The 24,743-nt window shown below is 38.9% G+C and overlaps 1 protein-coding gene across 1 annotated transcript; it reads right to left on the minus strand.

Moving 5' to 3' along the window:
- Positions 1 to 1,721: 1,721 nt before the first annotated feature.
- Positions 1,722 to 24,385, minus strand: LURAP1L (leucine rich adaptor protein 1 like). Its single transcript, XM_071425011.1, has 2 exons — positions 23,462 to 24,385; positions 1,722 to 4,411 (listed from the first exon to the last, which is right to left on the minus strand). Exons 1-2 carry the CDS (start codon positions 23,957 to 23,959, stop codon positions 4,037 to 4,039), a joined length of 873 nt encoding a protein of 290 aa, XP_071281112.1. The 5' UTR covers positions 23,960 to 24,385; the 3' UTR covers positions 1,722 to 4,036.
- Positions 24,386 to 24,743: the final 358 nt, after the last annotated feature.

A 24,743-nucleotide genomic window follows, 5' to 3' on the forward strand; every position in this document is an offset into this window, starting at 1 on the left:
ATCCTTCATTTGAGATCCAGCTAACATAACCAAGAAAGATTATAAGGAAATATCAGTTTGGAAGACCAGACATGTCTGCTGCAAGAGTAGGCTTTTAAAAGGACTTCATAACGATTGCTTACCCAATTGGTGGTATGCCACAGCATAGAAAATTCCATGATGGGGGGAAAGAAATTGTTTTATCTTCACTCCAGACATATTTAGTAGGGAAATTTAATCTCTGGCCAATGGGAAGATCAAGTGCAGGCAGCATTAATCTCTTTTTAATTTACGTAAGGGAAAAGCTTCTGTTTGTTTCAGGGTAGGATGCCCTTAAACTGTTTCTATAGTAAATTCATAGGTATTCTGAGAAAGACAAACTTGCTGTAAGTGCATTTAAGCAAAACAAAGCCTCCTTTGCTGTAAGGTGATTGATGCTTTCTACTGATCTCATGTTTATTTGGTATACACTAATTCTTTATATCAAAGACACATCTTTTAGCCTTGGTTCAGAAGTGTTGGCAAGATGAAACATACTAGCACAAGGTTTTTTGACAGCTTAGTAACTGCTTAAGATTCTTAAACAAAACCTCCACAGTTTCTCAGTTGATTACATAGGATTACATGAGATGCAGCTACCAGACATTATTTCAGACTTCACTCACCTTGACTAACCAGTTCTCCTTTTCAAAGAGAATACAGAGAGAGATTTTTTAGACTTCAAGTGATTCAACAGCATTTGAACTTCCAGCATTTTACCACTTCCTTCAAAAGTCAGTGTTTGCTTTAAGAAGATACACCAGATTTCTGTATTTTCTAAGAAACTTGTTTCTATTATAGGACAATGCTAGTTCACCTTCCTAAGGCAGAGATACTTTATTGTCTTTGGTCTCCTAGTGTAATGTCTCTGGCCTCCTGATGGATGATTCAAGAGCTCCTGCTTGGTTCTTCATGAGCCAATGCAACCTTGAGATCAATACTAGACTTGGCAGCTAGCAGGGAGATTTCAAAGAATTTTAATTGGTCTTTTGAAAGTGCCTCAAAATGTCATAACAAGACTGGCCTGGCAGAATCTTCAAAGCCCCAGTTTTCAGATGTGAAAATCCTAGGTTTTTTTCTCCCTTCCTTCAATAGCTTTTTGTGGACCAGAGCACATCCATTTACTATCTGGTTCCCATTAGTAGGAAATAAGCATCCTAAAACAGAAAGTATACTAAATTTACCTTATTTTTGAGTGTCCCTTATTGTCTCTGAATTACACAGCTTACACAGCAGAATGTCCTTCAAAGACAAAACTTCAGTCAGAGATATAGAAACAGTAATGGACTGAGTGTTGCTCGTCACCTGTGATTTTACAAAGTGTCTTGAAACTCTTTGTCATTCCTGAAAGCAAGCTAAGTCTCAAAAGAGCTAAGATGATAAAAAATGACACAGAATAAATGAATAAAATTCAGTATTTATCCATGCTTTTTATTTTTTTTTAAATTCTATTGCTTTTATCCATTTGAAACAGACATAACTTTGTGCTTTCAGATACTTTTCCCTATTCTACTCAATCATTTAATGTTTTTAGTTCTGTAAATAGATCAAAAGTTAAAAGGAAGTCCATGCTGGAAGAGAGCATCCAGATTCCCAGATGCCACACAAGGATTTTGCAAGACCAAGGTCAGCCAAGTATAGAGGAAGCTGGAAAAAAAAATGTAAACTGTTTAAAAGCAAAGTTAACAAGCCAGTAGGAATAGTTGTTTAATGAACATTGGATTTTCCAATGTCTAAACAGTCAAGTTGTAGTTCACTTCAAAGTTATTTGATTAATTTTAGATGTTCAAATTTCATGGTCTGTCTTTACATGGCAAGCCAAGAGTATATCATTATCTTTTGATTATGAAACCCTGTTAATTCCCAATAAAAAATACAAGTCGCTCTAAATCTTTGAAGCTTTTATGTTTCAAAAATCAAAACCAAGGTGTTCATGTTCTTGGATATCAGAAAGATAACACCTGGAAACACTTGTTTCCTTCTAGCAGTCCTCTGACATCTTTGTTTTGGCACTTGTACTCTTTCCCCCTTTCCAGTCAAGAGATACAGAGGAATAAAAGCTTCTAATCACATACAGCTCTTGCTTTACTGCTTCTACTAGTAGGGTTTTTGTTTCCCTATCTTGGATTCCCATTAAATGGACTTTTAAATCATAATGTGATAAATCTGACACTGATTAAATTACTCTTTATCCAGTGTTACAGCTGGGAGTGAGTAGGTGACAGATACAGCCTGTATTTTCCTTCAAGTAATTTCAGCATAGTTTGATATTTGAGAAGCTATGTTAAAAATATTCTTTGATTTTCTTCATGGTGAAAAAATTTTATGTACTTGTTGGCCTACTGCCCAAAATCTCAGTTGGAGAAGAAAAGACTGCATATTGCACATTCACATTGCATTTAGAGAGTGTATACTTCCTGATGTTCAACTTCCATGCCAAGCAATAAAGGTAGAAAAACTTACAAGAGAGTCACAGTTTCATATCAAGGAGTTTTGTTTAGTTCTGTTCCCTAGATTAAAATAACTGAAAATAATACAATCTATTTTGAATTCCCAGTCAATATTCTACTTAACATTATCCTGGGAAGAATTCTTTGCCAAGTTCTTTATCATGATGACCAAAGCAAAGCACACATCTTGTTTTTTAATTCTGAGAGACACAGACATCTCCTGTACTGAGAAATGATGGAATTGGTCACAGAGCACAAATTACCACTTTCAATTTCTTGATTTTTTTTACCTTTTCTTTACACTTGATGTTGCTCAAGACTGGACAAGATGGATCCCTGGAATCATGGCTTGGATGAACAGAACCTTATTGGACTACCTCAGAATGAACCAAATCCACACACATCAACTGCTGCATGTACTTGTATTCCTTCAGAACGTGTACAATCGTTTTTAAATGGGAGCCTGCCTTACACTTAGTAAACGCTACTTTAGTGAGGGAATTCATGCCTTCACTGGCAATAGGAATACTGTCAAACTTGGTGAAACAGAACACTTTTAAATGATGTGTAAGTATCAACACCTCTTTTGCTGTTTGTATGCTGGAAATATAGATTCATCATCTGTTAGAGTGTCTTGTTCAATTTTAGTTCTTTTTTCTCTAATTTTCTTCTTAACATAGAAGGATCAAATCTTGGGGGGTTTGTTATGATTCTGAAGCACTTAGAAGAAAAATCTACCTCCTAATCTTTACAAAAGCAGAGACCAGTCTCAAAAACAGAGGCTCTGCATGCAACAGTTACTGTTTTACTTCTCAGGTACTTCCAATACAACTGATTAGCTGCAGATCTCTACTGCATTAGTAGGCACAAAAAAGTTAAGGCAAACTCTTATTTGTAAAACAGGAAAAGAAAAGGCAGCAGGGTAACACTGCTGAATTAAAAAAAAAAAAACAAAAAAAAACCAATTAGACAAGAGACAAGAGAACATTGCAAAATGAAAGAAACGCCACACAGAAAAGTTTAGAATACTTTATATTTCAAACGAAGACTTTATAGCTTTACAGAACAAAATTTCACTGCATAGAAAAGGAAAATTATTTTCTAGAGGTATTTTCAAGATTCAGATTTAAGGCTTAATAAAAACAGTGTCTTTGGAAAGACCAGACACGGTAGTCAAGAAAATTTATGACAACATATATTTTTCAGATGATGTTTAATTAACAACAAATTCAAAATTGTTACTCATTGTTTACTCATTCTCTGATGTTTAATTTTAAAGATAAAGCTTTTCCTTGACCAATTTTACAGACTTGTAAATACAGTATTGTAAAAAATTAAAAATAATTGTGACAATAAATTAAGAAAATGTGAGAAGGAGGAGGATGAGACAAACCCAACCCATCAAGGAGAAAATGCATTAGAAGCAATAGAAAAGTAAAGCAATAGAATTGAAGTATATTATATTGTCCTTCCAAGAGGACTTTGGGGGTTTTGCACATGAAATAAAATAGCAGCAAAGACAACGGGTAAGTATAAGTGCATTTGTGTCCCACTGGAACTTGTTCTTATTAACCAAAACAGTAGTACTCATCAGAATCAATTTTGGGATGTTTATGCAGAGACTGTGAGTCCTCCGTGACAGAAGAATCACTGAATTTGTCCAGATCTGAAGGGGTTTGGTGACCAGGAACATCATCCACTAAGGTATCCAAGTAACTCCCCACTGATATTCCATCCAGTCCATCACTACAGTCTTGTAAACTGCTACAGCTGCCATGGAGCGATGTCTCCTGACTTTCTAGCAAGCTGCACAGGCTTCCACTCAAACTGCTGCCTCTGCTGGCAATGGCTTTCTCTTCAAGCATCCACTTGATTGATTCAATGCTTTCATTGATGAGTAGGAGCTGGCGCATAAGCTTCACATCAGTGGCTCGGAGATTAACCTACAAGGCAAAAGTAATTAAAAAAATTACTCTTTTCATAATCAAGCCAAAGAGCAGGCTTGAATGGGCTAAAATAAAACACAAAAAAAATCCAGCTTTCCTATCTAGGACAAATATATTTCAGTAACTAGTAAAAAATCCCACAAGCAAACAAACAAAAAGCCCCAAAAGTATACCTATACTAATACTGGTCAGCCTCCCTAAGCACTCCATTAACAGGACTGATAGTCAATGGCAAAACTTGTATGCACACTGGTACAATGCCATTTAGATGAGAAACACAGCTGCTATGACAACTCCTAGGGATAGCCTTTCACTAATCAGAGAAGCAAGACACAAAGCCATTTCTATTTACCATTACTCTAAGTTACTTATGGCTACAGATGTCTAGGCATTCACCCCAAGTTATCCTTACTATGGCTACCTGGGAAGCCTAAAATTTTCAGATGTGCATAATTTGGAAAAAAGTTTGTGGATATTTAACTTTTACTCACACTACTCCTGAGTGGACACTAAAATCTGCTATATAAATGTCTGAGAGTTGAAATATTTAATTTATTGAAACTGTAACTTTCAGTTATTTAAACCCATATTAGATGAAGGTGATGAAGTTCAGAGTTAAGTAGGTATTACAGACATGGAGTAAGCATTTGCCATAGCTAACTAAATAAAAAGTGGACATTAAGAACAAACTCCTACTTTCTCACTTAGTTGTAGTGGTTGATGCAAACACATAGAAGTGTTAATAGTAATGCAATATTAATGGAATATTACAGTGTTGCATTTCACAGATATATTTGAGTTAACCATCCTAATGTTTTCCTTAACAGGCAAACTGTATAAAACCAATTTTTAAGTCACTTCAACTGACAAATAAAGGTGAGACTTAAGCCTTATATTAATTGCTTCCTTCTCTTCATCTGAAACATCATAGATACTGGAAAAAATAATCTGTGACCCTCCCATATTGAAAATTTGAAAGTCTTCACTCAACTGAAAAATAAAGTAAAAACAAGTAAGACCTATTACATCAGACAACAGATATTTTATACAATTCTTCAAGTCCACAATTGTACAGAAAAATAGCACCTGTATTGTTCATACACAATGGACTGGAACAGAATGAGTATTCTCAGGAAGCAAAGACTGTATCTTGTTTTGCCAAGAGTATAATCTGAACATGATCCTTTCCATACTCAAATGCCATCTTCTCAGTATCCCAAATTTCCCCAACTGGCAGAGTTGTTTAAAAATTACTTTAATGTACTTTTATTCTCTTAGATATTGAAAGATTGTAGTGGATCCAGCTAGGACTCTTCCTAGCAGCTGTTACGGTTTTGCTCCCTGTATCTGTGACCAAAGCATGTCAGTAGCATTCCAGTGTTTCAGCTCTTGCTGAGCAGGGAGTGCAAACAAGGCCTTTTCTGTTTTTCACTCTGCACCCTCAGCAGGTAGGCTAGGACTGAGAAAGATGCATAGAGAGGACAGAGATGGGACAGTTGACCAGAATTCATCAAATGGTTATTTCTTGCCATAGAATGTTGTGCCCAGCAATAACACCTGTGCATTTAATCTTTCCTTTACAGCTGCTGCTTGGGGGCTGGCTTGGTCTGCTGGTGGGAGATGGTGTGTCATTGGCTTTGCATCACTTGTTCATTTAATTTATTTCCTTTTTTAAATTTTAAATTTTTAAACTGTCTTTGTTACAGTCTAAGTTTTTTTCACTTTTGTTCTTCTAAATCTCTCCCCTGATCCCACTCGAAGAGGAGAAGAGAGTGAGTGAGCAGCTGCTGCACCCTTAGTTACTGGCCAGGGACAACACAATGCAAAGACATTTCAAGCTTTGCCAGTAAGCACAGACTGCCTGTGTAACCATCATATGTATTCCCAGCTTCCTTCCCCAGTCCCCAGAATGACTTCTGAATTATTCTCAATCCAGGATCACAAGATTTAACACAGCTAACCTGGTACTGTGCAAAACAGCTCTACCTACCATTCATAGTTTTAACAATATTGCCCATCTATCATTGTTTGAGAAGTGAGGTTATGAAAACAGATTGACCATTTTGTAGTTTTCCTGCCCAAGCCAATTCCTCTACTCTAACTAATAAATCACTATAAACCATTTGCTCGGCAACTAGGCTGTCACGAAAGCAGTAAATTACACAACTTCTCAAATACAACTACAGACTTCAGCAACTTGCTGAAAATAAAATGCTCAAAGACAAGTTTCCCAAAAGGCTGATTAAGGAAATGTTTAACAGAACTAGCACCAACATGACTCAAATGAAATAGTCCCTTTTAGATAAAGTAGACATCTCATATATTTCAGATTCAGTTCACAGGAAATATTTTTTTTCTCCAAATACAGCAACAGCTTTAGCATTTTTGTGGAATAGCCTTACTGGAAACAATTCTTTGCATTCCTGAGTACTAGAATCCTCCTCCTCCTAGCTACCATTCTAAATCTCCCATATCAAGAGCGGGCTTTTCCTAAAGCAAATACTAAAAAGTAGTTTACAAGTGTCATCTTTCTTTAATATGGTTTACTTCATTATCTGTTCAATAACACAAAAATGCCAAAATGACATTTTTTGCCCCTTATGTGCTCTAGCACAGATATAATCACATGAGCTTTTACTCACTTATGTAGCTGCAAACAATTTATCTTGGAAGTTGTTGGAGTATACAAGTTGGAGTGTTTTTGGAGTAAACAAGTCAGTCCAAGACTGGTTCAGCTAACAGGACTAAACACAATAAAATCTCACCATGCTTCACAGCTTCATTTGTTATGCACAGTAACAGGTGCATTTCAGGAACAATCTAAACAGCTTATCATAGCTAATACAGGCTTTTCAGAACAGTTTTTATAGCTGTCCCTTAAGTTAAAGCTAGAGCACAGGACCACTATAGGGAAGGTATGTGTTACTATGGACCAATTCTCAGCAAAAACTTACGGTGTATAAAGAAAACTACAAAAGAGTAAAAATTGATTTCCTATTACAGGTAAACTTTTATATAGTTTTGCTTAGTCTTGCTCCATATATTTCCACAATAGTGCTGATCACAGGAAGGAATACTAAATGTTTGACATTAAGAGCTAGTCACAGCAAGAGAAAATAATGAAATTAAAGTGACAGCATCTTTCAAGTAACACATTCTGGTGGTGTAAGTGCACAGATTAGCATTCAGAAAAAACCAGAACTTTAATCTGGAAGGAATAGCTGGACTAAACACCTGTCTGTGTCTCCCTCTCATACCTGTTGTTCTAACAAAATATTTCTTCCTTTCTTTTGGTCTTCTGTAATAATATGTACAACACTCTCATAACTTGTTCAAGAGAATTGGTATATATATAAACATTAAGGGCTTTTGTGTACATATATATGCAAAGAGACACGCAAATATCCATGCTATTTTTTAATATACTTCAGTGTTTTTGAGAAAGATTGACTAGGTTATTGCTTTTAGAATAAAACTCTTAATGACCAGGACTGCTAACAAAGACAATTATTGCTTCCTGGCAGTCACCCAAAGTAGTGCATTGATCACTTGGCTTTTGGATCAAAGTCACATATGTAGTCACAATTTGGGCAAAACAGCCTTGTGTTCTGCTGCTGTGTGTTATGCAGACATAGCTTCCAGTCAGTTCCAAACACAGTGGGTCACCTTCCCCTCCAGAAATGGCAAACCTAGACTGGTAATATACCCTGCTAAGCTGCGAAAGCTGTTTGAAATGTTAGATTCTTCCTGCAGATTACTTTCTTTTAAATTGCTGGCTTCACATGCTGCTTCTTCTAATTACAGGAACTCTGCAAGGATATTAATGGCAACCATAAAATGTGGCTTCAGGAAAAGATATCCCTAAGTTTATTTACATTATTTCATTTTCACTTCTTCTCAACACTTTTATGTTCTGTGCTGTAAAGAGTCTACTAGTAAAAGGAAAAGAAGTGAGGGATCCTAAATAAAGTATTTTTTTCAGGCTAAGTCTTTTTGCCAGAGCACAGTGAAGTAAGTCCTCACAACAGGATTCAGGGAGCTATTTAAGTCACTCTGATCAGAAGCTCTGCTCTGCTCTGCATCTCAAAATGAATCTAGGGTTAGCTGCTCTGGAATCTGTGTTCTAAAACTTCCTGAGTTTGGACACAAATTCCATGATAAGTGGAAATGGATGGAAACAGTAGCAAAGTACTCCTGGGGAAGTCTCTCAGACCTTGCCAGGCCTGGGAAGTCTTGCAGAAGTAACAAACATGGGGAGGGTTAGATGAAACTACCTGCAGCCAATTCCATCTCTTGCTAAACACTACCACACCCATCTCTATCTCACTTTTTTTTTTATAAACAGAATTTCAAACCTGTAGAACTTTTCCACACTAAATAGATCTGCATAACCACTATGGTTCAGGAGTATTAATGCTACTGTTGTTTCAATTTCCTAAGATGCATCAAAGATAGCTTTCTGCTTTCCTGTTCAATTTCTTCTATTTCCCTCATTCAGGATGAAGAGGTTGCCAGCTATGCCTACCTCCCCTTTAAGTTTTAAAAGGGAGGTTACCTCAGCTAAAAATTTATGGAATTTACTATAGAATAGTAAATTCCATCAATTAATTCCAGATGCAATTAAAAAAAAAGCAAACAATCAATGTCCAAATAATAATTTTTTTTGCAGTCTGAGATGCCTCTTCTGAAAAAAAAGCTAACCTTATTCCATTTTCACCTGGTGTTACTTTTACTATTACAAACACTGAATAACAAGTTTTAAAGTAACTAAGGAAATTAATTTAAGAGGCAAAAGATGAGGGTGAGGAAAATAAAACAGTGGTTGGCAATTACTCAAGTCTTATCAAGATACAAATATAGTAAGAAGAAATATAAGGATAAAAAAACTGGTCAATAAAACCTCATAGACTAATTCTGTGAGACCATAACAAGCTAAAATACCATAAGCAACTTATTCAAAATACAAAATTCAAAATACGTGAATTCAAGTTTTATTTAACTGTAGTCACCAAGTTAACAGGTTTACAACAGGGATAAGTCTGGAGACACACATAGGATTTGTTTATAAGACACCATCTCAAAGCCTGAAGCATGCCATTTGAGGATGAGCAAGCTGAAAGTGGTACTACAACAGCTTCTCAACACCAGTGAATAAAAGAGATGCTCTTTTTTTCCCATTTAATATGTCTAAAATAAAATAAAATCAAAAATAACAAATCGTGTCTGCTCCTTTAACAAACAGGATGATTAACAGGCTGTGCAGGAGCTACATCCTACTTAAATTAAAACATATGCATGTGCATGTCTTTAAACTTCTTGCCTGCTTCTAAAGTGTCCCACTGATTCAAGGTGCTTGCACTGGTTTCTTCATATAATTATGCTGCTTTAGGCAATGGTATTTCAGGATCAAGATGAAAAAAAATCAGAATACCTAGGCTGACTTCTGAATTTGAACTTTGAATTCTCCTGAATTTGAATCTTCAGCATCTCCTGTTAAAAATGAAGGGAGTTTTACATGACAGAGGGTAAGAAGACAAGTTTACTGTCATTAAGTGGAAGGCATATTCTATGGAGGAACAGTAACTGATTGTGGGAATGTGCAACATGCACTCCACAGCAAAGCCAACTAACTGTGGTAAATTCAGACACCACAATAATTCAAGCTAACACAACCAACCTGACTGAAACTCTGTATAAGTTCTCTCCAAACAATGGAGATGTGGACCAAAGCCTGGAAGAGAATGAGACTGTTGGAGTCAAGGTAGGTGCTGCAATGTTCATCATTATGCCTTCTGTCTCTGACTGTGATTTACCTCACACTGAGCTAGCTAAATTAAATTTCAGTCAACAGTGAAAATTGTAGATCAACAGCTTTTTCTGCATCTTGTTTCTTTTAGCATGGACTTGCGTTATAATATATTGCTGTATCATTTTCCCATTTATTTTCTTCTGATTTTTAGGCTTGTGGTAAACTTCAGACAATGAGGGAGCACATAAAAAAGCTACATATATATACAAAAGCTAAATTTTTGTGATCCATTGTTGATTTGTAGTTATGGTTCATTGATCTACCTTCTTTCTGCAAAGTAAATAAGTTACACTGACCTTTCAGCTGTACTTCCACAAATGAGTCACAATAAAAACATTGTGGCAGACCACAGAAGTTTTGACCACTTAATTTTTGACTTCTTTTGCAAGAGTATGTTTATAATCTTGTATCTCTTGAAAATTCCAAATTTGTTAAAACCCTCATATCAGATTTTTTAGGTAGCGTTCATTACAATGGTTGAACTCCCAGCTGCTCATAAAGTGAGTAGTCATTGAGTTTTCAGTTTCTGTCTGCACCCTTAGCTACTTTAAACAGAGGCTCTAGCCTAGCCATTGTCCGGCTTCAAGTTCCCGCATTTCCACCGCAATCCTTCCCCAAGTGCTCGCAATAAATATTTCCACAGGTCTGTATGTAAAATTTCGCAGCCACATAACACAGCTCTGAGCACAGTGACTTTAATTAGGAAGGAGAAAGACCATGTGATTCCACATCAGCCACAAAAGGATTTTACTGTAAGGAAAGCTTACCAACCCATTAGCTAAAGCAAGGAAGTGGGCAGGTCAGGTCTGAGCCACCACCAGAATAATGTAGGAAAATACACCAGAATAATTAGGAAGCAGAACAACTTCATGAGAAGCAAGTTAGTTCAGTAGGCAATGAGCATAAATAACTCAATGAGCTGGTTCCAAGGACATATCTTGCAAATATATGAACAAAATGTTATGCTAATATGCTCATCATCTGATAGAGGAAATTTCAGTACTGGTGATTTACATTTCTCTATTTTAATATTTTAATTTTATGCATACTAATTGTTTCCCTTATACTTAACAGGAAAATACATACCACCAAGCTGTGCAATTGTTTAGTCATATTATCTCTGAAAAAATAGAAAAAGTGAATCTCAAGGCCTTTTTTCACTGCCTTGAAATATGTATGGTCTTGTCTGGGGAGTATGTGTGGGCAGCCTGCCAAGTACATTAATACCTTTGATAATAACATACCAAAGATTAGGATGAATCATTTGATCAGTAGGATATACTTTTTCTTCTAACATTATAGTGTTTGAGGTATCTTGTATGCTTAAGTGTAATAAAAAAACATTCCCGGGGAGGAAAGTATATTTTATTTTTTTGTTTCGTTTTTGGCCATCTCTTAATTTTGCTGTGAAAAAGATGAAGCTATTTAAGTATCTCCTAAATAGATATGAAAATGACAGTCAAAAGGAAACATGACATAAAATTGAGAGCAAGTAGAAGGAAAAAAAAGGTAATTAGTTAGGTTCTTATTTTCTCACCTCCTGTCCAAATAAGATAAATGTTAAATAAGCTCTTTAAATACATGGAATTAGCACAAAATTCAAAGAGAGAAACATCCCATCACAGAAGGATAAAAAATATAAAAGGAAAATCCCAGCTCTTTTAAAGTTTAGTTGAATTAACATGAAAGAAAGCAGTGAGAAAATGTAGGGATTTGTGAAGAGGAAAAACTTCTAATGCTGCTGGAAGGTTTTACTGAATGTTTCCAAATATCTCAAACTTCTGTCAAAAAAGCTTCATCTGACCTTAGAAATGTATCTACTGTGACAAAGGTGAACATGTCCAGAACAATCCATAATATGGACCCACATTTGTTGACAGACAAGATAACTCCATTGCAAACATTCAGGTCAATATGAAGCTGTAACATTTGGCTGTGGGTGTCAGAAAGTGTTACAGCAGATGGACGATCACAGCATCATTATGAAGTGTTCTGGACACCAGCCACAATGCAGGACTACATGTCTCTTCTGACCAACATGAGACAGCACTGGGGCTCAAGAACATATGTAATTTGGTGTTTTGTTCATTGGATTTCACTCTCTGCCTTATTTATGTCTGTCCTGACCAAAACATACTCTCAGAAACACTATGCAGAAAATGAAAAAATATAATAACCACTCCATACCTGTTTATCCCTTCAAAACTAATTACTTTTAATACTGGTGCTGTGGAAATTACTCAAAAGCATACAACTAAAATAAAAGAAGATAATAGGGTTTGCTTACAGGTATATGTAAAGTTTGAAAATACTGCCTCTATAGAGATAACAGCAAAGTTTGAAAACATTTTAAAACCTAAAAAATCCCAAAAAACCAAATCTATAAAAAAAGTCATCAAAACACTCAACTTATTTCATTGAATCGCAACTGAGACACAAAAATAGAAATACTGGAGAGAAACCTGAAATCTCTTGAAATTCAAGTCTGCTTTCACAATACCACTGGACACATACAATTAAAAAAAAAAAAATCTTTACCTCAATCTCCCCAGAATTCAAAATGGAATTCTGTTTGAAACAATTCTGTGTTCTGGAGATGGGGTATATCCTATTGAAAGCATATTTTTTATCTAACAACGAAATCTCTAGTAAAGGCAACCTGCAGTCCTATTTACTGAAGGTTTATCTGGATAAGAATAAAAAAGAACTTCAAGACAGCCATGGTATTATAAATTATCACACGAGCTCCTAAAAACACTTTAGTAGTCCTAGAAACTGATTTGCTAATAAGTGAGATTTTTTCCCCAATTAAAACATTATGAGCATTAAGTTCCCATGATAAATTTTTGAATATAAATGAGTCAGTATCTTAAAAAATAAGGGGTTTTGTTTTGTTTTGTTTATGTTCACTTTGTGACCTGCTTGAAATTCCATGTCTTTCAGCTTACTTTTTCCTCATCCAAATCTCAGTGCTGTAATCACCATTCTCCTAAAATATGGTCCCTACATCGTCTTTACATCTCTCTGAAAGTACTAACAAGCTTGAGGCCTTTAGATATTATCAAATGGGCTATTTTGAGTCTTTCAAACAAAACCACCTTTTTAAACCTCCATGTATCTACAAAAAATATTAAGTAATTTAGTTCTTTCTCATCTACTAAGAAGGTACTGAACAGCTAGAAGCTAACCTGCATCTGGGATGAAAGGAATAAAAATCAAGGAGGAAACAGGCTACAACCATTTCTAGCAAGCTAAAATACTGAAATTGGCCAGCACAACAAGCTGAGCAGGCTGTTGAGAAATACACCAGCTGCAACTTTTGAGCCCTTTTGGCTCAAAACCCCAGAGATTCCTTTTTTTCCCACAGAATACACGACAGCAATTCAGTCCGGAGGTCACAAGGTGTGATTATCAATGAATGTTTACAATTAAACAAACACACATCTTATGCTTCCAGGCAAGGATGTCAGAAGGTAGTAAGAGTAACCAGTCATGAACCATTAACTACAAGGCAAGACCAGGCACTGTAGGTAACATTTTCTTTCCACATTATTTGATCAATTCTCTAATCAATAACTTATATCCACACCACATAGTGCAGTCCTCAGCTTCTCCAAAACAACTCTAGCTCATGCCATATACTTTTATTTACTCTTTTACACTTTGCACTTAAACCTGTTCTTAGCAAAGATTTCTACATAGAGGAGCACTGGGGCATTATGATGTGATTCTAGTTCAGCAAATAATATTAATCCTAGTTGCCAATGCAATTATCAGATGTATGAGTAGCTTTAGAAGGAATCAAGGTGGTTGCTTACATTTCTCATTTCTTCTTCTGTGAGGAAGTACTAGCTACTAAGGTAGTTGGGGAGGAAAAATAAGGTGCAAGACTTGCAAAACATGGCTAGGGAAAGACATATATGGCCTTTCTGAATAACCAAAGGTAACCTGGGAAAAGAGAGAACTAGTCAAGGAAAACACAGCAGAATTTGGGCTAGAGAAGTTTGGTTGTATTTGAAAAGAGCTGATAACAGCTCTGCTGAAGTAATTTTGTTATTAAACTTCACAGACTAATAACAAGGAAGGAAAGAAATTACAAAATATTAAAGACCATAGTGTTTTTTTGGTTGCATTTTCTTTCTTGTCTGAAATGGGTGCACTGAAGCTCTGCACTGGTGAATGCCTAAGCAGCTTTATGAAGTTATCACCACAGATGGCTACCTCATCTGGCTATGGGGCTAACTGCAACCTGCCTTCATTTCCCTGCCTCAGTCACAGCAACCGGTGGCAGGTGGTAACAAAGGAGGATGTAAATTCCACAGGCCTTTGAAGAACATCACTATTAGTTTGGTTTGCTAGTAGTAACACTCTTCTCTTGCAGAGAGGCTTTCTCCTCTCTCTGCTGCAGCAGGATTTACAGTTTTCTCCTACAAACCCTGTAACACATAACACCACTTGAAAAAATATTTCAGTGCACTGCACAATTCTGCCAAGACATGTGGACAAGCCATTAACAGTCACAGTGGTTGAAATAGCCCTGTGAAGGCAAAATGTAGTTGAAGTCACAGAACAGGAAAAGTCCTGTAAAAATTATTCTGCCTTCATATCTGCCCCTCTCATAGCTGTATCTAGTTTCAAGAAAACTAGAAAAATAGCCTGAAGTTTACAATGACTCCTTGAATGACTTCTCCAAGTTGTTATGTTTCTGTTCAGGCCCATCTAAATCTCATTAGTCAGAAACCTTCCTACCCATGAAAAAGGTTCTTCAACACCAAAATCCAACCTAAACCCCCTACATTATCACTTCCATTATTTAGCCTTTGTCTAACAAAGAAAATGGTCTGTATTAGTTGCCAAACTCCAAAGGCTGTGCCAGCCTTTCAATGTGGCTGGAACAGGTCTTCTCCAGACACACTCATAAAGGTACATATTTATCTCACTCCAGGAAGAACACTAGATATTCAGAATCAGAGAATCATGAGAGAATTGCAGTTGGAAAAAACCTCTGATCTAATGCCACATCACTGCTAAGGCAAGTTCAACAGGATCCAGTCCAGGCAGGTTTTAAAAATCTCAAGAGAGGCAGACTCTACAACCTCTCTGGACAGCCTGTTCCAATGCACAGTCACCCTCAAAGTAAAAAAGCTTTTCCTTATACATGGATGGAACTTTTTGTATTTCAGCTTGTGCTCATTGTCCCTTGTCCTGTCGCTGGGCACCACTGAAGAGAGTCTGGTCCCATCTTCTTGACAGCGACTCTTAATATATTTGTATACATCGGTAAGATCCCTGTTCAGCTATCTCTTCTCCAGGCTAAACTGGCCCAGTTTCTTCAGGCTTTCCTTATAAGAGAGATGATGCTCCAGACCCCTACTCATCTTTATAGCCCTCTGCTGGACCAGCTCTCCAAGTGGTTCCTTGTCTTAAACTGGAAAGCCCAAAATGGATCCCCACACAGCACACCAGATATGGCCTTACCAGGGCTAAATAGAGGCCTGTCTTCATGATTTTCACTAGTTTTCTAAAGAGGTAGCTAGACAATACAGATCCTATTCCTCCTTCCACAGAAATGCTTCATAGTTTCCTCCTTGGTGTCAGGACTGGTTTTTTTTAGTAATTTATAATTATTGGAAGGATCAAGGTCTGATCCTTCTGAAGTTTTTAAATTAAAAAGTCTTTTAAACTGAATGTTAAGAAAGTAATGTCCAATGTTTGCTGTAGCTCATAAGCAAGTGTCTGAGCTAACAAGAGCAGTGCAATTATCTCAAATGCAGCACTTCTTTAAACCAATGGAAATCCTGTAGGAAGAAAAGAAAAAAAAAAAGAAAAATACAAAGCAACGAAGCTGTTCTATTTTTTTCTACCTTGGGGTAAAAATGTGTGAGCTTGAAAACACTTGTTGCATTATTGTTCTTAGCTGTGTTTCCTTCTGTACCTATAAAGAGACAGGGTTCCTAGCTAAACCAGAATGCAGCAAAATGGCTCTTCTTCTGGAAGCATTTGAGTCATGAATGCAGCTGATATCTAACAGCAGCAAACAAAAATCACAAATTATGCCAGTGAAGTGTTTATAGAACCTGAAACCCCCAGAAACTGAATAGCAATTTACCATTGCTTGAAAGTCACTAAATGCTTTCACTTCATCTGGCACTGCACCCACCAGGGCCACACAGCATTGAGAGGAGTTCATTGTACAGCATGGCAAATGAAACATTTGGATAACTTCTCTGGCAGCTTAGCTAGTTTGTGTTTGCAGTTAATTAAGAAATGTGCCATACCATTCTCCTGACAAACTGTAAGTGTTAAGAATGGCTAGGTTGATGGGGATAGACAAGGATTGGATTGCTGAGGCCAGAGTTGCATTGGTGTGCCAGTATGCTCTTTTCCACGTTTATAGAACCTATAGGTGAGTTTCCATATCCTGACAAAATGGAGTAGCTGACTTTATATACTTATATACCTGACATACATATACTCTCTAATGTCCTTCCTTATCTTCTTCTATGGAAGAAGAGAAACCTGCTTGAGAGCTACTTCAAAAGAGGGGGATTCTCAAACATATTTTATCTTCAGGCAGGCACCAGAGGGACTCTGAAACACAGAACAAGTGACCAGTGAAATAAATGACCATCCCAATATCCTTATAGATTTGAAAAAGCTTGAAAGGTTGAACCATGTTGTTTATATCTTTCCAAGATTTAATACAAGACGGTTTATGGACCCTCTGGACGTGTTTTGGTCACTCATTTTGGTCACACTCCAAATTAGAGCTGCTTCCAGTTACTTACCACGAGCACTTCCACCACGGGAAAAAACTTATAATTAGAAGCCACATTTATGGGAGTTAAGTCTGGATAGTAAAGGCTATCAGTCTGCCTTCACAACAAAAAAGTTTCCCTTTTTTTATGAGATTGTCTTGTAGTTTTATGATCAGAGCACTTCATCCTTACAAACAGTAAACAGAGAACCATCTTTTGGAACTGCTTACATATAGTAAGCATAACTTCCATGTTTATAAATGCAAGTGAAATCCATCAGAGAAATTGCACTCAATTTAGTTGAATTCCAATTGCTTTTCAACAGCTCAGATCCTCTGTCTTTTCACTCCTGTAACTTCATCTTCATTTGCTTCAGATTCCAGTAACCAGCCTCCCTTCCAGGACATGGACAGAAATGAAACACATGGAAAATAAACGTATCCACTGCGGAAAGTTTACTAGGTTTTGACTTTGAGGGTAGAGAACAGACAAATAATCTAGTAACCTTTAACATGAATTGAAAATCCATTATTTTTCTTTTACTATTTACTGTTAGGAAAAAGGAAGTATTGAAGAGTAGAAATGCACTTGTTGGCGATCACCTCTGCTTAATATACCTATTTGGTATTGTGCATTTCAAGTTTTTCCTGTTCATACACAAAAGATAATTTTAATTTGTTGTTGCCATAAGTAACCACATAAAATAAAGCATCCACACAAAATTACAATGATCAAAGGGCTGGAAAATCTGCCATAGGAGGAAAGACTTAAGGAGGTAGGTCTTTTCTCCCTAGAGAAGTCCTGGGGATAGAGTATCTCTGCACAGCATTCCAGTAATTTGGGCTGATACAAAGAGGACCAGGAGAAGTTTCACCTTAATATGAGCTCAACTTTTTTCAGTGAAGGCAATCAATCATGAGAATGATTGAAGGCAAACAACCTCCCCAGTTACATGGCTGAGGTTTTCACGATGGACTGAATGATTGACAATGTCACCCAGACTCCCTTCCTTTCTAAAGGTGAAACCAGGTGGTCTTCTGAAGTAGCCCTTCCACCCCAGGCTATTCTATGAAAGCCATGCTGTTATGATGATTTATGATGATCAGAAAGGTTATAATCTATTTGCTAAAACTTATCATAAACTGTACAACTCTGTGCAGAAGTGGTTTAGTATTCACATCATTTCATTACAAATTGTCAGGAATCAGACTTCAAAAACCAACTTCAATGGTTCTTCTACTCTTGAAAAAGTAATCAGGAAGGAATAATGAAATTATATTACATGTTTTCTGAAAAAAAAGCTGGCAAAAGTCTCACAGTACATGGGCAGTCTAACTGGAAGTCTTGACTTTAGTATTTCTGATGCTGCTGTGATGATTCACATCAGACAGATGCATGCATACTGAAGTACCTCACACTGATGCTGCTCGTTAAGGTACCAGCAAGGTTTCATGGACTCTTGGCCATGCAGCAGCTAAAGCTGAGTAAGAACAGACATAAACTCTGAGTACAACGTTGAGATGTTCTACAATTCAAATCCTTCTTTCTGCCAGGCACTGAGTGAGGTTTGCCAGTCAAAACATATGTTTAAATATGCATTAATTTAAATAACCTTGGTCAACTTATCCTACCAGAGATGATCTGAAAAAAAGGAAAACTTGGCAAAGTACTGGCACTATAATTAAGTTGCATTTTTTCCTTATTAGAGTTGGTTATTTGATTATTTTCCCAAAGGATTAATCGACAAGATCATTTTAACGAGTCACTGTCATGATCGCTGCCCAATCTGCGTTATATGCAAAAATTACGAACTCCTCTATTACATTATGCAAACTGGAGTAGCACAGAGAGAACTTGCTAGCAAGATAGAGGATTAACCCCTCTTTCAGTGAACTTCAGGAGGACCTGGGGAAACAAGTTAATTTCTATTTCTGTATGCCTTCTTTTTGTCTAAGAGCCTCACTTCAGGGATTCACTGAATAACGGCTCTTTAAGAAACAAAGGTTAATCAAACTCACCTGCACAGTAATTTTATATTTAAGATTTTATCTTCAGTCAAGTTTTTAAGCGAAAATTACAATTAATCTAATTGAAAACCAGCATGTGATACACAGCTTTGCATTGCTGATGAGACACACTGAAGCCAGATCTTGGCTTCAGTTAAGAGAACTGATGTTATCATACAAAACAGTGAATGTAGCAGCCTGCACCTACAGCATGTGTTAAAGAGATATTTCAAGTCACAGTTTTAGATTTTTTAAAATCAGTCCTTCAAAGAAACTAATAAATGCAGATCCTCCAAAACTGTGGATCTAATAAATCTGAGAAAATATGAAGTTTGTCAGACTCTTTAGGGATGATAGAATAGGGTTACAACAGCCCTGTCTTTCATTTAGCTTCATTAATGTGCTAGGGATGGTTAAAAAACAAACCCAAAACCAACAAAAAAAGTAAAAAGAAACCACACCATCAAAAACACCAAGAGGGATTGCCAATGTAATTATCCCATTTGCATTAATTCCAGTTTCATTTTGTTAGGTATCAATGTTAATTGCCTTTAAAAAATAGTTATACTAAAATTGAACTAGGAGAACAAAGAAGAAGAAAACTCAACTAATGAGTTAGCATGAAAAATATTCCTCTATCTTAAATGGCTTTAGCATGCTCAGCTCCTTGAAAATAGGATTATTTATCCTTCAGTCTAAAAACTGCTGCACTCAGTATACCGACCTGGATGATCAGACTCACTAACACAATTTGATTCTTAACAGTATTCACTGGAAGGAATCTCATTAAAAACACCAGCATTGCCATCTACCCCTCACTTCCAAGACACAGCTTACCTTTTCTGCCTTAAATATTTTCATGTAAACCTATTTTTAAATTTTTGTATGTAATGCAGGTTATATCTATTTATATTTCTAGCTTGCAAAGAGGCATTAAAGAGTTGAGTTCGGAAACTTTTGAATTAAAAGGGAAAAAACCCACCCAATCTCTTTCTTTGAGTATTAAAGAAAATCTCCCTTTGAGTTACCCCAGAACCTGTGAAGGAGAAATGAGGTTTTACAAGCAGTATCATTTCAGGGTGCAGAATGAGACTCACAGATTATTTACTGCAGTGAAGGTGCATGTGTTGAATGGTGTCGTCAGAGCATGGTACACTAGAAAAAAGGCTGCAGCTATAAAGGTTTATGTTCAGATCCCCAACGGAACATTCCACCTATAAGACCATGGGAAGAAAAATTTTAACAGTGAAAAATTTCATACTGAATCAAGGGTCAGATAGTGGGAGGTATTCATTCCACCCAAGTTTGACCAGACCACAGTGTTTTGACTCACACTGGCAATTACATCTTGCTTGTTCTCTAATTATGGCCTTATAACTCAAAGGTTTTCAGGATCCAATGTAGTCTCCATCATGGCCTTCATGGGAAAATGGAGGATAAGAAAAGCTAAGTAAACCTGGCCAAGCAGATTGGTATTTCAAGAACGATACACTGTGTGCTTTGTGTGTGATTTCAGTGGCCATTAGCAAAATCAGGCTTGAGGTAAAAAGAACCATCTTGAACTGCAAAAGAATCTGAAGGAGCAAGGGAAAGCCTCAAGTCCTTTACCCAGACACATACACCCCATCTATTTGTCAGGTACTGTGGCTCACAGTCAAACCCAGCATTACCAAGTCAAACATTGTGGTTTTTTTATAAACCAGTAGAAAACAAGGACGTGAATAACCTTGGGTTTTATATGTTCACAGAAAGTTCTTCTCAAGTCTGGAATCAGCAAGTAACAAAAGCAGAGGTAGGTCTATCCAAAATTCTGTGAGGAAGCTGTAGAAGCTGCCATCATTGTACAACTAGAAAAAGAAAGGTGAACACATGACACTTGGTTTTCTAGTTGTTTCCAATTTTTGCATGTTTACTACTGCAGCAGCTATAGACTACTTTTCTACATGTCCAAGACTGTTGTCTTACACAAGACCTCCTATGCCTTGCAGCAAAGCCAAAGAATAATGCACTAGAAAGAGGTGTGAAATAAGAAAATAGATGTTTTAGCTCCATTTTAGAAATTATATGCAGTAAAAAAGATGAAAGAAACATAGACTGGAACCACAATTTTAACCTGATATTGTTCTTAAATTTATAAAATATGTCCGCTAAGAAAACTACAGAGGGGAAAGGGACAGATTAAGAAGCTGAAGAAACCCTTAGGGTTGAGGGAAATCCTGAAGATGCCAGAGCAAAAAAATCCAGGAAGGTAGTTCACTTTCACACTCTGGATTACAGAAGACAGCTGAGAGCATGGGAAAGGTATAGATAGGGTACCAATACTTCACAGTTAGTCATTGTACTGGTGGTTTAATGGGCATATACAGACCAGAAGTGGTAAGAGCATTGTAACGTATCTCCTCTTACTCAGCATGAGAAATTAGTTTAGATAAGAAAAGTCAGTCAGTCACTGACGTGGCAAAAAGCAGGAGAGGGACTAAAACATGCTCCTGCTTACTGCAGGGAGAGAAAAGAGAGAAACCGGATGCAGGGAGGAAGAAGAGGCAAAAGAAGAGTGTGACATGAAATCTGCAAGTGCGAAGTAAGTGAAGAGACCAGCTGGAAAGGAAAAGGTGATATGGGCAATTCACTCAGGTCCCCTTCCTTAACAGGCCTACTTGTCTTGACATGAACAGTCATGCTCTGTTAAAAACTCTTGGCTACCTTATTTGCTGCCTTTGCAGTCTGACATCCCATACATGATAAGCTACCTGCAGGTCACTGTATTACTATCATGCAAGCTTTAAACTAAAAAATAAGCATTAGATAAGCAGACAGTGTCTTACTCAATATTAAATCTGAAATTCCCAGTGATCATTACCTAAAATCACAGAATAGCCTCGGTTGGAAGTGACTTTAAAGATCATCTAGTTCCAACCTCCCTGCCACGGGCAGGGACACCTTCCAAATGACAAGCAGAAAGGGACCCATAATGTCTCTGGTGCCGTGCCCCTGTCCCAGTGCCCCACTAGCCTCTGAGTAAACAACTCCTTCCCAATATCTCTGCATCTTTGAACTCTTCCAGTTCAAAGCTGTCCCCCCTCATCCTGTCACTCCATGCTGTTGTCAAAAGTCCCTCTCTCTCCCCAGCTTTCTTGTTTGGCCCGGTCTAGTACTGAAAGGTGGCTAAAAGATCTCCACAGAATACACTGATAGTTTGATTTGTGGAGATCTCTTAAATAGCACGAAGCCATACAACAGCATGTGTAATTTGTAAGTTACACCAAAAGATTAACATTTCCATATTGGCTATTAACTCTCAGAATATCCATTCCCTTCCCCTTTTTGCCCAGCACACTTCTAAAAACCCTTACAAACCTACACAGCTATGTACCGATATGTAGCACTGTAGAGAGACTTGCGGCATGGCATTGAACTTGTTCACACAGAATGATATTGATTTATTGGCTGTAAATGGCTGAGTTCCAAGACTGTTGCATAAAGTTATCTCAACATGTTGCCAGAAAAATCCCCATCCCAACCCGACCAAAATTCATCCCATTTTCAAATAAGCTTAATGACAGGAGCTACAGAAAGAACTGCTACTAAAAAGTGTCTTTTGACACTTTACATAGCACTCACTAATAAAAATGGAAGCTATCTGTGCTCACATATCTGAGGTAACCTGCATTGTCAAGATCATATCTGCTGGGTGTTCACTAATCACTTCGTCACTTGCTTGCAAAGAGTTTCCTTTTGGTTTGTCTTTGAAAAAATAAACCAGTTTAATGGCAACATTTTATGGCAAAATAAATACATTGAGATGGGAACATAAAGTAGGACAAGCACCTGCACTAAGAAAACAAGTTAGAGGATCTGAACTACATACAGGAGAGTCCTATCGCAGGTCACTGGCAGAAGAAAATATACCATTCAACCAAAGTAGAAATAGTTGTTTTTTCAAGAATTACTCTTCATCAGCCTGTTTGGAACTAATTAAGTCTCTGAAGTCCAGCAATCAAGTCCCCGAATTCCAGGCCAAATTTCCAGCCTGAAAATATCCTGTGTGTCTTTAGGTGCTGGTCATGAGAAGGAAACAGATGCAATGCAGAAAATGCAGTTACGACAAAGGGATAGTGCATAATTTCATTTATTGGTACTCCAGCTTTCAGTACTTCTAACGAGCTGACTGGAACAGAAGCCAACTACGAGCCCCTGACGAACTGCCCCGCTGCGAGGGAAAGAGCCGACAAGTGCCTCGCTCTACGCCGCACCGACGAGCGGCCTCTTGCTCTCCCAGCCGGCAGCAGAGCCCTCGCTGCCGCCCGGCCCCACGGCAGGTGGATGCGCGGCGGCTGCTGCTGCGGAGGCAGGCAGCACCTCCTTCCCGCGGGGGCCCGGCCGGCAGGGCGCAGGCAGCGCGGTCCCCGTCCCGGGCCGCCGCCGGTGCTGCCGAGCGGTGCGGAAGGGCTGCGGCCGGCGCCCGGCTACTCACCATCTCCTGCCTCAGGAGCTGAAGTTTCGTCTCCAGACGGGCCAGCGCAGCAGGGCGGCGGCGGCGGGGCCCGGGGGCCGCGGCGGCGGGGCGGACCGGGAGCTCCTCCCCGCGCAGGGGCCGCGCCAGGCTCTCGGGCACTTTGCGCCCCAGCTTCTGCTCGACGTCGCGGAGGTCAGGCAGGGCGCCGGGCTCCATGGCTCGCCCTGCAGGGGCCCGAGGCGGTAGCGGCGGCACTACCCGCGCCCGCCCGGCCGCTGCCGGGACGCGGAGGCGCGGAGAACCGCGGCAGCGCCGGGGACGGCGGATGCGCCGAGCGGGGGACCCGCGGCGGGCATGGGCATCTCCCGGGCGCACCGGCCCTTCCCGCCCGCTCCCCGGCCGCCGGGGGAAGGCAAAGCGGCCGGGCGGGGGCGATGGAGAAAAACGGCCCCGCTTCGTGTACGAGACCGCGATGCGCCCCAGTAGCTGCGGCCGGCACAGCGCGACCCGAGTCATCCCGCGTCCCGCCCGGCTGCAACTTTAAAGCCGCGGGCAGGTGGAAGAGGCGCGGCGCGGCCCTCCCACCGCGGTGCCCGTGCGCTGAGGCCCGGCACGCCCGCCCGCGGCCCCGGGGCGCCCCCGCACGGCGGGGACCGCCCGGCCCGGCCGCCAGGGCCGCGGAACACCGCGTCCCTCAGGGACAGCCTGGGGGACGGAGAGGGGGACGGAGAGGAGAGGCAGAAGGAGAGGGAACAAGGGAAAAAATAAAAAAAGAGAAGAAAACTAAAAAAAAGTGTGAGAAAAATAGAACGAAAGGGAGGAAGGGAGGTTGGAAGGGAGGTTGGAAGGAAGGAAGGAAGGAAGGAAGGAAGGAAGGAAGGAAGGAAGGAAGGAAGGAAGGAATAGGAAAATGAATAGGAAAATGAGAAAGAAAGTGAAAAAAAAAGGAAAGTGAGAAAGAGTCGCCCCTTCTCACAAGGGACAGGAGCATAAGTACAGTGTGAATGGTATTCCCACTTATCAAACATTTTATTGCAGGCAGGTGCATTTTTCTTAATATTTCTATTATTTTTTCGTTCCCCTCCTCTTTAAGAAGCAAAGCAAAGCTGAATCAGTTTCTCTAACTGATAGCGAGGCACATGTTGGCTGTGCAGATAGCAGTGCTGGATGTGTCCTGTTGCTCCTTGTCCCATGATGCTCCTCGTCCCATGGCACTGAAAAACATTTTAGGCTCTAAAGTATGAATAGCCACATCTGTGGAGCTGCTGCTGACACATGTCAAGGGGGTTGAGAAAGCAAG

The sequence above is a fragment of the Agelaius tricolor genome, unplaced genomic scaffold (genome assembly GCF_023055355.1).
Source record: "Agelaius tricolor isolate 1412-34295 unplaced genomic scaffold, bAgeTri1.0.p SCAF_4, whole genome shotgun sequence".
Classification (NCBI taxonomy): domain Eukaryota; kingdom Metazoa; phylum Chordata; class Aves; order Passeriformes; family Icteridae; genus Agelaius; species Agelaius tricolor.